General features: G+C 38.0%; 1 protein-coding gene and 1 long non-coding RNA gene across 5 annotated transcripts in view; one reads left to right on the top strand and one right to left on the bottom strand.

The window, feature by feature from the left end:
- LOC136281726 (uncharacterized) overlaps positions 1 to 15,262 on the top strand; it is a 39,378-nt gene that overhangs the window by 8,061 nt on the left and 16,055 nt on the right. The window contains exons 3-4 of one of the 4 annotated variants that reach the window (XR_010717933.1): positions 6,487 to 6,585; positions 7,807 to 8,055. The exons of 1 other annotated variant lie outside the window; for it this stretch is intronic. This is a non-coding gene — a long non-coding RNA (uncharacterized lncRNA). Of the gene's footprint in view, positions 1 to 6,486; positions 6,586 to 6,642; positions 6,904 to 7,806; positions 8,056 to 15,262 lie in introns of those variants that run through there. 2 more of the 4 variants (XR_010717934.1, XR_010717936.1) reach the window with 2 other exon arrangements.
- LOC131772654 (uncharacterized) lies at positions 1,197 to 2,495 on the bottom strand. Its single transcript, XM_059088649.2, has 3 exons — positions 2,343 to 2,495; positions 1,903 to 2,030; positions 1,197 to 1,424 (listed from the first exon to the last, which is right to left on the bottom strand). The coding sequence occupies exons 1-3, from the start codon at positions 2,470 to 2,472 to the stop codon at positions 1,197 to 1,199; spliced, it is 486 nt and encodes a 161-aa protein (XP_058944632.2). The 5' UTR covers positions 2,473 to 2,495.

Here is a 15,262-nt window from a genome sequence, read left to right as displayed (position 1 = left end):
AGTTTAGCTTGGTTTCGAGAGTTTACAAGCTTCCGAGAAATCACGGCTAACTGTGTCACACAATAAGATAACGGTAACGCTTTTGGTAACGGTAGCATACGCTAGAGAGCTTTCTCATCAAGTGACGTAAAACTAAACCCAAAATAACCCGAACGGCTAATCGGGACAGGGTAAAATGCCTCACGGAACCAATGACTGCTCAAAGTTGAAACAGGAATACTGTTCGGAGTGCGAAAAAGCAAGAGTGCCAAGTCAATATTGGAATTAGTTTTGTTTCTGATTGGTTGATAAGGTGGCGCGAATTTTCTTGACCTATCAAATAGGGAAATAAACTAAACCCTGCAAGATAGCGACCACTATCGATTAACAATTGAGAACTTCTCTTAAGAAAGAAGTTAAATATTTAGAGTGGGACAAATAGAAAACAAGCTGCGTGAGGATTTCGGGGCGTATGCATACCATATTATCCGCGCTGAAAAGATAATTCAAAGTTCAGGATAAGTGAAAAGGCGTCAAGAAGCGAATGCGAAATGATAATAAAAACAAGAAAAGAGCGGGAAAACAGGAGGACAAAGTCACGATTGGATTCAGTTTTGCATCTGATTTGAGCAAACTGTCTCGACCAGTCAAAGAGGGAAATCAACTAAAATTTATGCGATCAAGTATTACTCTCAATATACAATTAACAATAAAAAGTTTCCCACTAGAGTAGTACAAAGAGAAACTATATATATTCATATATTTATCTGCGCTACAGAGGTTAATTTACTGGCGAGCAATCACCTTTAAGGTTCATATTTCTAATTCAAAGTCTTGTATACTGAAAGGATAAGTTCAGGTAAAGTGCATAGTGTTGCATTTTTTTCCTTGGGAGTGAGCCGATTACTTATCTAAAGCACCAACGCAACTGGAACAAAAACTAGTTTTCAAGCAAAGGTGTAGCGTTTTAATATGTTTTAACAAAATGAATCGAAGACCAAGGGGAAATGATGGAGGTCAATGGAAACAAGACAAGCTCAACCAAGAGACGCATTTGATTAGTTTCATTCTGTTTTTATTCTTGATCCCAGTCTTTCTACATGTCTTCGGTTTATGAGTTAACGGTTTGGTTTCATCTCCATATTATCGATAGCAATTTTCATTTCAAAAATACTCCATTTACTGCGCTTGTGTGTTCTCTATTTCTATCCATGATCTTATATAATAGTGATAAAACTTTCCACAGAATCAGGCCTCACCTGGCTGGTATTCAATGGAAGACCTTTTTTATCAAAACCCAAAATCCGCCTCTTACCACTAAGGTATGACTTTAAATAAAAGATCTCACTCCCAGCTTCTCTGGATACTTTTCGAAACAGAATTTCAGGATAAAGAAGTTTCACTTGTTTCAATCTGTTAAGACTTGACAGAGATGTCGACAGAGTCTAGTAGAGAAAAAACACCGAATTAGTTCTTAAACCAGATAGGGTTATATTATTGTTAGAAAGTCTCTAGGAAGCGTTCAACTTCACACGTTGTATTCAGTTAGTAATTTCCAGCTTCCTTTAATAAATTTAAGCCGGTTATGTATCACAGTTATCTCCTGCCATTTCCAAGTGTTTCCAAAACTGAGGAAAGTTAAATAATTTCGGTAGCAATGAAAGTAATTGAATATTTTAAACCAAGCGAATTTGGTGCTTGGATATTCATGGACCTCGCACAATCCTCACCGGAGGATGGACTATCAGAAAAGTGATTGGGAGGGGAGGGGGGGGGAAGGAGGGAGGTATGGAAGGGGGGGGGAGGATGGAGCAATGAGGGCTCCAAGAGATGTATGAATGTTCTGACTATTTTTAATTAGTAAATAAATTAAACTTTCCCGACCCACACCCATTAACGTTCCATCCCCGTGAGTGGTGATACCTTTACAAAGACGGTGTCATCTGTTTTGTTTACGGCCACTACGGTTCCACCACTGCTACTCGCCAAAATAATCATTTGAACTGCTTTTTGACCAATCAGGTCCACAGTATGAAGAAACTTTAATTGAGCTGTCAAAAATAACACAAATTGATATCAATGGAAAGGCAGAAAATGATCGATTTCGATTCGCTTTGTTTTGCTTTATTCTGTTTTTTTCGTTTTCTAAGCATGACTAGTCGAAAGCGTTTCATGACATCACCCGCACTTTTACAAAATAAGCGCCTTCCATGTTATTCTTAGTAACGGCCATAGTTGGATTTGCCTCCTATCCGAAGACTGCTGCATTTGATTAACACTGAACTTTTGTTTCTTGGCCGTTTAACTCGACCTCGTTTGCAAGAAAGCTGTGAACATATTCCAAAACTTGAATATCTACTTACTTTTTGGATCTGTGTCTGTGGCATATGCAACAACAGATTTTCCGTCAATTTTCAGGTAGTGACCCGGGACCTGACCGAGTTCATTCCTGGAATACATTTGGACAGTGTCGCGGGCCCACTCGTCGTTCATCGGCTTAGCGATTTCCTCGATGCTTTCCTAAAACGTTCATTTTAACCATTATCAATAATAGTCCATCTTACAATTGTGTGCTTGGTTGCCAAGCCTTTGAACAGGAGTGAGGCTAAGGGTGACCTTGTTATGATACAAACCTTGTTGCTTTTCAAATGTAAATTACTTTGTCATCATGCTAACTAAATATTGGTCTCTATCACAACAAGGTCACTTTCAGCCTCATTCCAAATCAAAGGCTTGGCGACTAAGTGCACAACTGCAAAATGGCCTATTCTTTATTTAGCGAATCTATCAGATATTTTTCCGAAATATATCTCTTCTTGATCACAGATATGACCTCATTAACATATAAAAAAGTTGCAATTTGAAAACATTATTGAATAAACTATGCGCCATCTCGGACAAAGCAATGATTAAAAAGATTTATAAAGACAATAACAGGGATATCTTATACAACCACACAACAGTGGACACTGTAGTCGACAGATGACCGAAGACTTATTTCATGTGTTTCGTTTAAGCCAAGTAAGCACTTAGTTTCCGTTTGGAAATCAAGAATAAAACGCTCTTAGTTAAGGAGGAACTCACAGCGCGCGCTGTTTGCTAACCTATCCAGCGTAGAAAATATGGTCGTGACATCGCTGCAACTCTTTAGCATGCACCATTAGCTGCGTTGTGAGTAGTTTATTGCAATGCATACAAAAGTGTGAAGAAATCTCGGTGATCGAACGTCTGCGCATGTGCGAATGGGGATGTGGCTAATTATGGGCATTGTGTTTCGGGCTGTCAGGAACAAGTTGTGTTACAAGGGCCATAAAAAACACACAAGCCATTTAGTTACAGTGGTTTAGAACCGTGTAATGTTTTCCGTAAAGCTCAAAACAAAATAATGATTCAGCAGGATACACGTAATTTACTGGGCTTTACGTTCTAAAGAACCTAGAGCTCTCGTTTTCTCTTCCTTTATTTCCTTCTTTGGACGTTTTATTTTCTCGGCTCGTTTTGCGTGACAAGGGTTGTGTATTACTGTTTTATTTGAAATTTTGCCGAGAAATCGGCATACGGCAGTTGATTGCCTTGCGCATGCCCGACGTTTGACAGCCATGTCGCGCCATGTTTGGAAATTTTCAAATGAGTAGTAGTTCATTGGGAGATAACACTTAGCCGGCCCAGATGAAAAGGAAATAAAGTAAAGAACTCTCGAGTCTCTCTAAACTACTGTATGATTTTAACTTGAGATCGCATCGGCTCGGTAAACTTTCGAGTACTTTGAGTTTACTGCTCTACCTTTCTCAAGCCAAGGTCAACTGATGCTTGAAAAGTAAAGCAAACTTGCTGACTTCAAGGAAGGCTTTGCACCCTTTGAACTATTTTACGGCCGATAAACGTGTTGATGCGTCTAAAATCTATATTTTAAGGGAGGAGTTTGTGCTTAATTCAATAACTTTTAGAATTTTTGAGACTATAATCAAGAAAGTTTCACACTCACCTTTGCTGATACGTCGTGTACATCATGGTGTCCTGTGTGAAGAACATGCACAAAAGTAATATCATAAGTGATGTTTTGCGTAAGTTGTCTTCATGTTTATGCCCTTGAACCGAAACATCAGTCCACAAAGTACTAAAAGCATAAGCGCTGTGTAATTTTTAGAGGTGGTAGTTGACAACTATGAGAGGAAGTGAAAAAACCGTGGCGAAACATGACAGAACGTTTACTCACTACAATTAATAGATATTAGCCATACCTTTTGCCACGGAGGGATTCAACGACAACTCCAATAAGAGGAAAGTCCAACCAGCCATGAAAAGAAGCGATAAGCTTTTTCCAGTCATTTCTTAGTTCTGAAACACATGGAAGAATACGTAAAACTATCGAGTCATTCAGTTTAAATCGTAGTAGACAACGTATTCAACTCACAATCCGGCAGAGTTCCTGAGCTTGAGTTTATCCTTTGGCCTCAGTTTATTCTCAGATAGTCCCGAGAGTAGGTCCTTTACTAAGCCGGGCTGATAACGAACTATATTTCTTTCTGTCAGGCAGGGTTTTTAACCATGTCGTGTGAGGTTATGTCATATCATTTCATGTCAATTGATGTCAAATCTTGTTAAGTCATGTCAATTTATGTTTAGTGACGTCACCTCAGTAGTCAATTTAATGGAACGCCTGTCAATTTTATAATGGGCTTATTTCCACACAAGTAAGTCTTATTTCATCTGATCAGCGGAAAGTGTGACACAAGGCATTAACATTTTGACACTTATTGTGACGAAATGCCGTGAAAAATCCCAAAAAGCCACTAAAGAAAAGGGGCAACCAGTGTGGCGTTATGTGAATCGTGTGTAAGATATTCCTTCCGTTTTACAGTCGCTTGCTTGAGTAAGTGAGGTTTTTAGTACAGATAAGAATCGGAAAGTTATGTATGTCGCATGCGAGAAATATTTCTGGAAAGAAATAAACGTGTTTGTAAAGAGTGGTATATCCTTCTCAAGGGAATTGTAGTGAGATATAACGATGGAATTACACCTCGAGGTGACTTACTTCTAAGCCACATTATTAAGAACTGTTCCGGTGTTAAATTAATCTGAAAGCAGATGTCAGACCATGCAAAAGCTTTCTTAATCATAAAAAGCTTTGAAGCGAAACCGATCACGTGATAACCATAAAGGAGGGGAATCCAAATAACTAGACAAGTCATTTAATTTCTGCCTTCATTGTCAGATAGCAGAATATTTGATATATTTTTCTGTTCTGCTTGGGAAAGAATAAACTACTTTCTTTGTTTCGCCGCATTTCTCCAAAATTTGGATCATCCTTCTGTAGCTTCAACTTGACTCGATACAAAAAACAAGACATATTCTGCCCTCAAGAGCAGGTTATTTATTTCCATTTGACAGTTTACACATGGTAGCATTTTGTGGTCCCCACTCAACTAAAAAAGAAAAGCTACCGCGAAACAAGATAATATCCAAATTGCCTACATTTCCAGCTTCCTAAGTTTGTTTATCGTGTGGAAATCAAAAGAATAGAGAAGGTGACAGCATTAACAGAAAACCCAATGTCCACTCATTTGAACGTTTACATTATTAAAATAGCCGTGAAGGGCCACCTAGAAGATTCAGTAAATAATTGTTATCCTGCTTTGAATACTATCGAAAACTTACACGATCTGATATTAAGTTGTGGAAAGATGGTGACTGGCATGATTAGAAAAGCTACGAAATTTGGACCGGTAACAGCAGCATTCGATTCCAAGTTAGAGTTCTTTTCTAGTTGTAAACCAAAACCAGAATAATCTAAACAAATCAAGATAAGTGTAAAGGCGTCATGGAGCGAACGCGAAATGATAATAAAAACAAGAAAAGAGCGGGAAAACAGGAGGGCAAAGTCACGATTGGATTTAGTTTTGGATCTGATTTGAGCAAATTGTCTCGACCAATCAAAGAGGGAAGTCAACCAAAATTTATGCGATCACGCATTACTCTCAATATACTATTAAAAATAAAACGCTTCCCATTAGAGAAAGTCAAAAGAAAACTTTATATATTCACATATTTATCTGCGCTGCAGAGGTTAATTTACTGGCGAGCAATCACCTTTAAGGTTCATATTTCTAATTCAAAGTCCTATATACCGAGAGGATCATTTCAGGTAAAGTGCATAGTGTTGCGTTTTATTCCTCAGGAGTGAGCTGATTACTTATCTGAAGCACTAACGCAACTGGAACAAAAACTAGTTTTCTAGCAAAGGTTTAGCGTTTTAATATGTTTTAAGAAATGAATCGAAGACCAAGGGGAAATGATGGAGGTCGATGAAAACAAGATATACTGAACCAAGAGAGGCATTTGATTAGTTCCATTCTGTTTTTATTCTTGATCCCAGTCTTTCTACATGTCTTCGGTTTATTAGTTTACGGTTTGGTTTCATATGCATATTATCGATAGCAATTTTTATTGCAAATTACCTTATTTACTGCGCACGTGTGTTCTCTATTTCTATCCATGATATTATAGAGAAGCGATAAGACTTTCCAAAGAATCAGGCGTCACCTGGCCGGTGTTCATTGCAAGACCATTTTCATCAAATCCCAAAACCCGCCTCTTACCACTAAGGTATGACTCAAAATAAAAGTAGTAACTCCCAATTTCTCTGGGTACTTTTTTAAACAGAATTTCAGGGTAAAGACGTTTCACTTTATCCAAGTTGTTAAGACTGCGCAAAGATGTCGACAGAGTCTATTGGAGAAAAAACACTGGATTAATTCTTAAACCAGATAGGGTTGTATTATTGTAAGAAAATCTCTAGGAAACATTCAACTTCACACATTGTATTCAGTTAGTAATTTCTAGCATCCGTAAATGAATTTAGGCCGGTTATGTATCAGCGTTATCTCCTGCCATTTCCAAATGTTTCCAAAACTGAGGGAAAAAATAAATCATTTCGATAGCTATGAAAAGGAATTAAAGGTTTTAAACCAAGCTTATTTGGTGCTTGGATATTCATGGACCTCGCACAATTCTCACCAGAGGATGGACTATCAGAAAAGTGATTGGGAGGGGAGGGGGGGAAGGAGGGAGGTATGGAAGGGGGGGGGGGGGGATGGGGCAATGAGGGCTCCAAGAGATTCATGGATGTTTTCGGTTTTTTTTGTTTGTTTGGATGGTTTTTTCTTTGTACTACTTGATTGAAATCTTTTCTTGTGTTTGTTTTTGTTGTTTTTCTTAATCCATATTTTGACTTGTTTTCTTTAGTAAATAACTTAAATTTTCCCCACCCTCACCCCTCCCCCCCCCCCCACCCCCCTTAACGTTCCATCCCCGTGGGCGGTGATACCTTTACAAAGACGGTGTCATCTGTTTTGTTTACGGCCACTGCGGTTCCACCACTGCTACTCTCCAAAATAACAATTTGGTCGAATTTTTTACCGGTCATTTCCAGAATAGTATGGACCATTAAGTGAGCTGTCAAAAATAACACAAATTGATATCAATGGTAAGGCAGAAAATGATCGTTTTGGATTTGCTTTGTTTTATTTTATTCTATGTTCTTTTCTCTTTTTTTAAGCAAGACTAGTCGAAAGCACTTCATGACATCACTCGCACTTTTACAAAATCAGCGCCTTCTATGTTATTTTTAGTAACGGCCATGGTTGGATTTGCCTCCTATCCGAAGACTGCTGCATTTGATTAACATTGAACTTTTGTTTCTTGGCCTTTTAACTCGAATCTTTTTAACAATAAAGCTGTGAACATGTTCCAAAACTTGAATATCTACTTACTTTTTGGATCTGTATTTTTGGCATATGCAACAACAGATTTTCCTTCAATTTTCAGGTAGTGACCCGTGATAGGACCTTGTTGGTTTAGAGAGTACATTTGGGAACTAAGGCGGTTCCACTCGTCGTTCATCGGCTTAGTGATTTCTCAATGCTTTCCTAAAACGTTCATTATAACCATTATCAATAATCCTATATTTAGCGAATCCATCTGATATTTTTCCGAAATATATCTCTTATTGATCACAAATATGACGTCACAAACATATAAATAAGTTGAAATTTGAAAACATTACTGGATAAACTATGCGCCTCTTGGACAAGCAATGATTAAAAAGATTTATATAGACAATAACAGGGATATCTATATCCCATCACACAACAGTGGACACCTGAATTCGAAAGATGACTGAAGACTTATTTCATCTGTCTCGTTTGAGTCAAGTGTGCATTTAGTTACTGTTCAGGAATGAAGAATAAAACGCTCTTAGCTAAGGAGGGACTCACAGCGCGCGCTGTTTGTTAACCTATGCAGCTTAGACGGTCGTGACATCACTGCAACTCTTTAGCATGCGCCATTAGCTGTGTTGTGAGTAGTTGATTACAAAGCATAACAAAGTGTGAAGAAATCTCAGTGGTCGAACGTCTGCGCATGTGCGAGTGCTAATGTGGCTAATTATGGGCGGCATGTTTCAGACTGTAAGAAACAAGTTGTGTTACAAGAGCCATAAAAAACACACAAGCCATTTAGGTTACAGTGGTTTAGAACCGTGTAATGTTTTCCGTAAAGCTCAAAGCAAAATAATGATCAGCAGGATACACGTAATTTATTAGGCTTTACGTTCTAAAGAAACTAGAGCTCTCGTTTTCTCTACCTTTGTTTCCTTCTTTGGACGTTTTATTTTCTCGGCTCATTTTGCGTGACAAGGGAGGTGTATTACTGTTTCATTAGAAATTTTGCGCGGGAAATTGACGTGCGGCAGGCCAAATTGATTGCCTTGCGCATGCCCGACGTTTGTCAGCCATGTTGCGCCATGTTTGTTCATTGGGAGATAAAACTAGCCGGCCCAAATGAAAAGGAAATAAAGTAAAGAACTCTCTAGTCTCTCGACCTTTGGACTATTCTACGGCCGATAAACGTTTTTTTCCAGTGTTGATCTGTCTAAAATTTATATTTTAAAAGAAGATTTGTGCTTAATCAATAACTTTAAGAATTTTCGAGATAATAATGAAGAACGTTTCACACTCACCTTTGCTGATCCGTCGTGTACATCATGGTGTCCTGTGTGAAGAACATGTACAGAAGTAAAATCATAAGTGATGTTTTGCGCAAGTTCTCTTCATGTTTACACCCTTGAACCGAACGTTGGTCGAAAAAGTACTAAAAGCATAAGTGCTGTGTAATTTTTAGAGGTGGTTGTTGACAACTATGATAGGAAGTGAAAAAACCGTGGCGAAACATGACAGGACGTTTACTCACTACAATTAATAGATATTAGCCCATACCTTTTGCCACGGAGGGATTTAACGACAACTCTAGTAAGAGGAAGGTCCAACCAGCCATGAAAAGAAACGATAAGCTTTTTCCAGTCATTTCTTTGTTCTGAAACACATGAAGAATATGTAAAACTATCGAGTCATTCAGTTTTAAATCGTAGTAGACAACGTATTCACTCACATTCCGGCAGAGTTCCTGAGCTTGAGTTTATACCTTAGCCTCAGTTTATTCTCAGATAGTACCCAGAGTAGGTCCTTTATTAAGCCTGGCTGATAACGAGCTATATTGCCTTCTGTAAAGCAGGGTTTTTAACCATGTCGTGTGAGGTTCTGTGATATCATTTTATGTCAATTGATGTCAAATCTTGTCAACTTATGTCATTTTAAGTCAAGGTACATCACCTCAGTAGTCAATTTGATGGAACGCCTGTCAATTTTCTGATGGGCGGATTTTCACACATGTAAGCCTTATTTTCATCTAATCAGCGGAAAGTGTGACACAAGGCATTAAAATTTTGACGCTTATTGTGACGAAATGCCATGAAAAATGCCAAAAAGCCACTAAAAGAAACGGTTTAGTACAGATAAGAATCGGAAAGTTATATAGGTTGCATGCGAGAAATATTTCTGGAAAGAAATAAACGTGTTTGTAAAGAGTGGTATATCCTTCTCAAGGGAATTGTAGTGAGATATACAATGGAATTACACCTCGAGGTGACTTACTTCTAAGCCACATTTTAAAGAACTGTTCCTGTATTAAATTACTCTCAAAGCAGATGTCAGACCATGCAAAAGCTTTCTTAATCATAAAAAGCTTTGAAGCGAAACCGATCACGTGATAACCAATAAAGGAGGGGAATCCAAATAACTAGACAAGTCATTTAATTTTCTGTCTTCATTGCTAGATAGCAGAATATTTGATATATTTTTCTGTTCTGCTCGGGAAAGAATAAACTACTTTCTTTGTTTCGCCGCGTTTCTCCAAAATTTGGATCATCCATCTGTAGCTTCAACTTGACTCGATACAAAAAAAAAGACATATTCTGCTCTTAAGAACAGGTTATTTATTTCCTTTTGACAGTTTACACGTTGTAGCATTTTGAGGTCCCCACTCAAAAAAAAATAATATCCAATTACCTACGTTTGCAAGTTCCTATATTTGTTTATCGTGTGCAAATTAAAGGACTAGAGAAAGGTCACAGCATTGACAGAAGCCCCAGTGTCCCTTAATTTTAACGTTCACATTATTAAAACACTTAGTGGCCACTTAGAATAGCCAGTAAGTAATTGTTATTCTGCTTTGAATACTATCGAAAACTAACAAGATCTGATATTACGTTGTGGAAAGATGGTGTTGGTTTGATGAGAGAGTCTACGAAATTTGGTCTGGTAAAAGCAGCATTCGATTCCAAGTTAGAGTTCTTTTCTAATTGTACCCAAAACAAGAATAACCTATACGAGTAATCAGGATAAGTGAAAAGGTGTCAAGCCAACGCGGACTGATAATAAAAACAAGAAAACTGTCTGGAGAGCGGGAAAATAGGAGGGCAAAGTCACAATTGGATTTAGTTTTGCATCTGGTGCAAATGAAAAAAGGAAATCAACAAAAATTAAATGTGATCACGGATTACTCTCAAGATACATTTGAAAATAAAACGTTTCTCATAAGAGTATTACAATAGAAATCTTTATATATTCATAAATTCATCTGCGCTGCAAAGGTTGATTTATTGGCTAGCGATCACCTTTAAAGTTCAAATTTCTAGCCCATTGTCCGGTATAATGAGAGGATCAGTTCAGTAAAGCAGGTAAAGTGCATAGTGTTGCATTTTTTCCATCGGGAGTGAGCTGATTACTTCTCTAAAGCACAACGCCCCGGAACAAAACTACCAGTCTTCTATCAAAGGTGTAGCAATTCATGTGTTTTTACAGAAACTGAATCGAAGACGAAGGGGAAACGATGAAGGTCGATAAAACAAGACATACTCAACCAAGAGACCGCCATGTGCTTAGTTTCATTCCGTTTTTTCTTCGTGATCCCAGTCCTTTCTACATGGTCTTCAGTTTATGAGTTTTACGGTTTGGTTTCATATCCCTAGTATTGATAGCAATTTTTTTTTCAACAATTTATTCTATTTAACTGCGCATGTGTGTTCTCTATTTCTATTAGTGACATTATAATTGTTAGCGGGGGGGTCCCGGGGGATAGACTTTCATCAGTAATTAGGTATCACCTGGCTTGGCGGTTCAGTGGAATACCATTTGATCAAAATCCCAAAATCCGCCTCTTAACCCACTAAGTTATGACTGGATAATAAAAGTAGTTTATTCGAACCCGCAAGGGTAATGTTTAAACAGAATTTCAGGATAAAGATTTTTTCACTGTTGTTTCAAGTTGTTCAGCTTGCGTAACGGTTTCGACAGAGTCTATTGAAAGAAAAAAACACAGGATTAATTCTTAAAACCAGATAGGGTTATATTATTGTTAGAAAAGTCTCTGGGGATCATTGAACCTGACACATTGTATTTCATTTTAGGTAATTTCTAGCATATCCTTAAATGAATTTAAGCCGGTTATGTATCAAGCGTTATCCTCCTGCCATTTCCAAATTGTTTCCAAAAAACTTGAGGAAAACTAAATCATTGCGGTAGCTATGAAAAGTAATTGAAGTGTCTAAACCAAGCGGGATTTGGTGCCTGGATATTCATGGAACTTGCACAATTCTCATCATAGGATGGGACTATCAGAAAAATTATTGGGAGTGGAGGAGGGGGAGGGGGGAAGGAAGGGAGGGAAGAGTTTCATGAATGCTTTCGGTTTTTTTTTTTCTGTTTGGATGGGGTTTTTCTTGTGTACTACTTGATCGAAATCTTTATTGTTTAGGTTTGTTTTTGTTTGTTTATTTTCTTAATCCACTCATTTGACTTTTTCTTTAGTAAAGTAACTTAAACTTTCCCCCGCCCTCCCCCCCCCTTAAGGTTTTCATCCCCGTGGGGGTTATACCTTTACAAAGAACGGTGTCATCTGTTTGTTTTAACGGCCATCTGCGGTTCCAACGACTGCTTACTCTTCCAAAATAAACAATTGTTCAGGCGTTTAGACCCGAATTAAAGTGCAGAATAGTATGGACCATTAAGTGAGCTGTCAAAAATAACGACAAATCTGATATCAATGGAAAGGCAGAAAATGATCGTTTTGCGACTCGCTTTGTTTTTTAAACATTATATAATTGTTATTTTTTCTTTCGTTTTTTAAGCATGACTAGTCGAAAGCGATCCCCCCCCCCCCCCCCCTCATCGACATCACCCGCACTTTTACAAAATAAGCGAGCGCCTTTCATGTTTTTTCTTAGTTTTAACTCGACCTTGTTTACAATAAAGCTGTGGAACAATGTTCCAAAACTTGAATATCTCCTTACTTTTTGGATCTGTCCCCTTGTGGCATATCAACAATAGATTTTCCGTCAATTTTTCAGGTAGTGACCCTGGACCATTACCGTCTTCCTTTTTAGAAACCATATTGGTAAGCAAGGCGGGTCCACTGGTCGTGTTCATCGGCTTAGTGATTTCCTCAATCCTTCCCCCTAAAACGTTCATTAAAACCATTATCAATAATCCTCTATGTTAGCCAAACCATCAGCTATATTTTTCCGAAATATATGTTTTTAATTGATCGACAGATATGACATCATAAACATATAAATAAGTTGCCATTTGAAAACATTTTTCGATAAACTATGCGCCATCTTGGACAAAGAAATGATTACAAGATTTAATAGACAATACCAGGGATATCTAGAATCCCATCACCCAACAGTGGGCACTGAATTCGACAGATGACTAAAAGAAGACTAATTTCATCTGTCTCGTGTGAAGCCAAGTGCTGGCATTAGTTACTGTTCAGGAATGAAGAATAAACACACTCTTATCTAATTAGGTACTCCAGCGCGCACTGTTTATTAACCTATGCCTCCTAGACGGTCGTTACGTCACTTGCAACTCTTTAGCATGCGCCATTAGCTGTTGTTGTGAGTATTGATTCAAAGCCTCAACAAAGTGTGAAGAAATCACATTGTGTCTAACGTCTGCGCATGTGCGAGTGCTAATGTGACTAATTCTGGGCGGCATTTTTCAGACTGGTCAGAAACACGTTGTGTTACAAGAGCCATAAAAAACACAAAGCCATTTAGTTACAGTGGTTTAGCACCGTGTAATGTTTCCGTAAGCTCCAAACAAAATAATGATTCAGCAGGATACACGTAATTTACTTGGGCAAATTAAAAAAGAAAAAGACTCTCAAGAACCTAGAGCTCTCCGTTTTCTCTACCTTTGTTTCCCTTCTTTGTACGTTTTATTTTCTCGGCTCATTTTGCGTGACAAGGGTTGTGTATTACTGTTTTATTTTAAATTTTGCGCGGGACATTGGCGTTCGGCGTCCAAATTGATTGCCGCCTTGCGCATGCCCAGACGTGTTGTCAGCCATGTTGCGCCCTGTTTTGAATGTTCAAGATGAGTAGTAATTTCATTAGGAGATAAAAATTTAGCCGTGGCCCAAATAAAAAGGAAATTAAAGTAAAGAACTCTCGAACCTCTTAAACTACTGTATGAATTTCAACTTGAATATTGCATCGGGGGCTCCGGAAAACTTTCGAGTACTTTGAGTTTACCGTTCTTTTGTTCTTCGTTTCTTCTCAAGCCCGGTGAACTGATGCTTAAAAATAAAGCAAACTTGCTGCTTTCAAGGAAGGCTTTTGCGACTTTTGGACTATTCTATCTACGCCCGCATAAACGTTGTTTTCCAAGTGTTGATGTGTCTAAAATTAATATTTTAAAAGAAGATTTGTGCTTAATTCAATAACTTTGAGAATTTTCGAGATAATAATGAAGAAAGTTTCACATTCACCTTTCGTGATCTGTCGTGTACATCATGGTGTCCTGTGTGAAGAACATGTACAGAAGTAAAATCATAAGTGATGTTTTGCGCAAGTTCTCTTCATGTTTACACCCTTGAACCGAAACGTTGATCGAAAAAGTACTAAAAACATAAGCGCTGTGTAATTTTTAGAGGTAGTTGTTGACAACTATGAGAGGAAGTGAAAAAACCGTGGCGAAACATGACAGGACGTTTACTCACTACAATTAATAGATATTAGCCATACCTTTTGCCACGGAGGGATTCAACGACAACTCCAGTAAGAGGAAAGTCCAACCAGCCATGAAAAGAAGCGATAAGCTTTTTCCAGTCATTTCTTAGTTCTGAAACACATGGAAGAATACGTAAAACTATCGAGTCATTCAGTTTAAATCGTAATGGACAACGCATTCAACTCACAATCCGGCAGAGTTCCTGAGCTTGAGTTTATCCTTTGGCCTCAGTTTATTCTCAGATAGTCCCGAGAGTAGGTCCTTTACGAAGCCTGGCTGCTGACGAGCTATATTGCCTTCTCTAAGTCAGGGTTTTTAACTATGTCGTGTGAGGTTATTTCATATCATTTAATGTCAATTAATGTCAAATCTTGTCAAGTCAGGTCAATTTATGTCAAGTTACACTACGTCAGTAGTCAATTTGATGGAACGCCTGCCAATTTTATAATGGGCTTATTCTCATACAAGTAAGTCTTATTTCATCTGATCAGTGTGACACAAGGCATTAACATTTTGACACTTATTGTGACGAAATGCCGTGAAAAATGCGAAAAAGCCACCAAAGAAAAGGAGCAACCAGTGTGGCGTTATGTGAATCATGTGTAAAATATTCCTTCCGTTTTTCGGTCGTTTGCTTGAGAAAGTAAGGTTTTTTTAGTACAGATAAGAATCGGAAAGTTATATATGTTGCATGCGAGAAATATTTCTGGAAAGAAGTAAACGTGTTTGTAAAGAGTGGTATATCCTTCTCAAGGGAATTGTAGTGAGATATAACAATGGAATTACACCTCGAGGTGACTTACCTGTAAGCCACATTATTAAGAACTGTTCCCGTGTTAAATTACTCTGAAAGCAGATGTCAGACCATGCAA

The sequence above is a fragment of the Pocillopora verrucosa genome, chromosome 6, assembly GCF_036669915.1.
Source record: "Pocillopora verrucosa isolate sample1 chromosome 6, ASM3666991v2, whole genome shotgun sequence".
Taxonomy (NCBI): domain Eukaryota; kingdom Metazoa; phylum Cnidaria; class Anthozoa; order Scleractinia; family Pocilloporidae; genus Pocillopora; species Pocillopora verrucosa.
The sequence above is the reverse complement of the archived record's forward strand: the minus strand, read 5'-3'. Positions and strand labels throughout refer to the sequence as shown.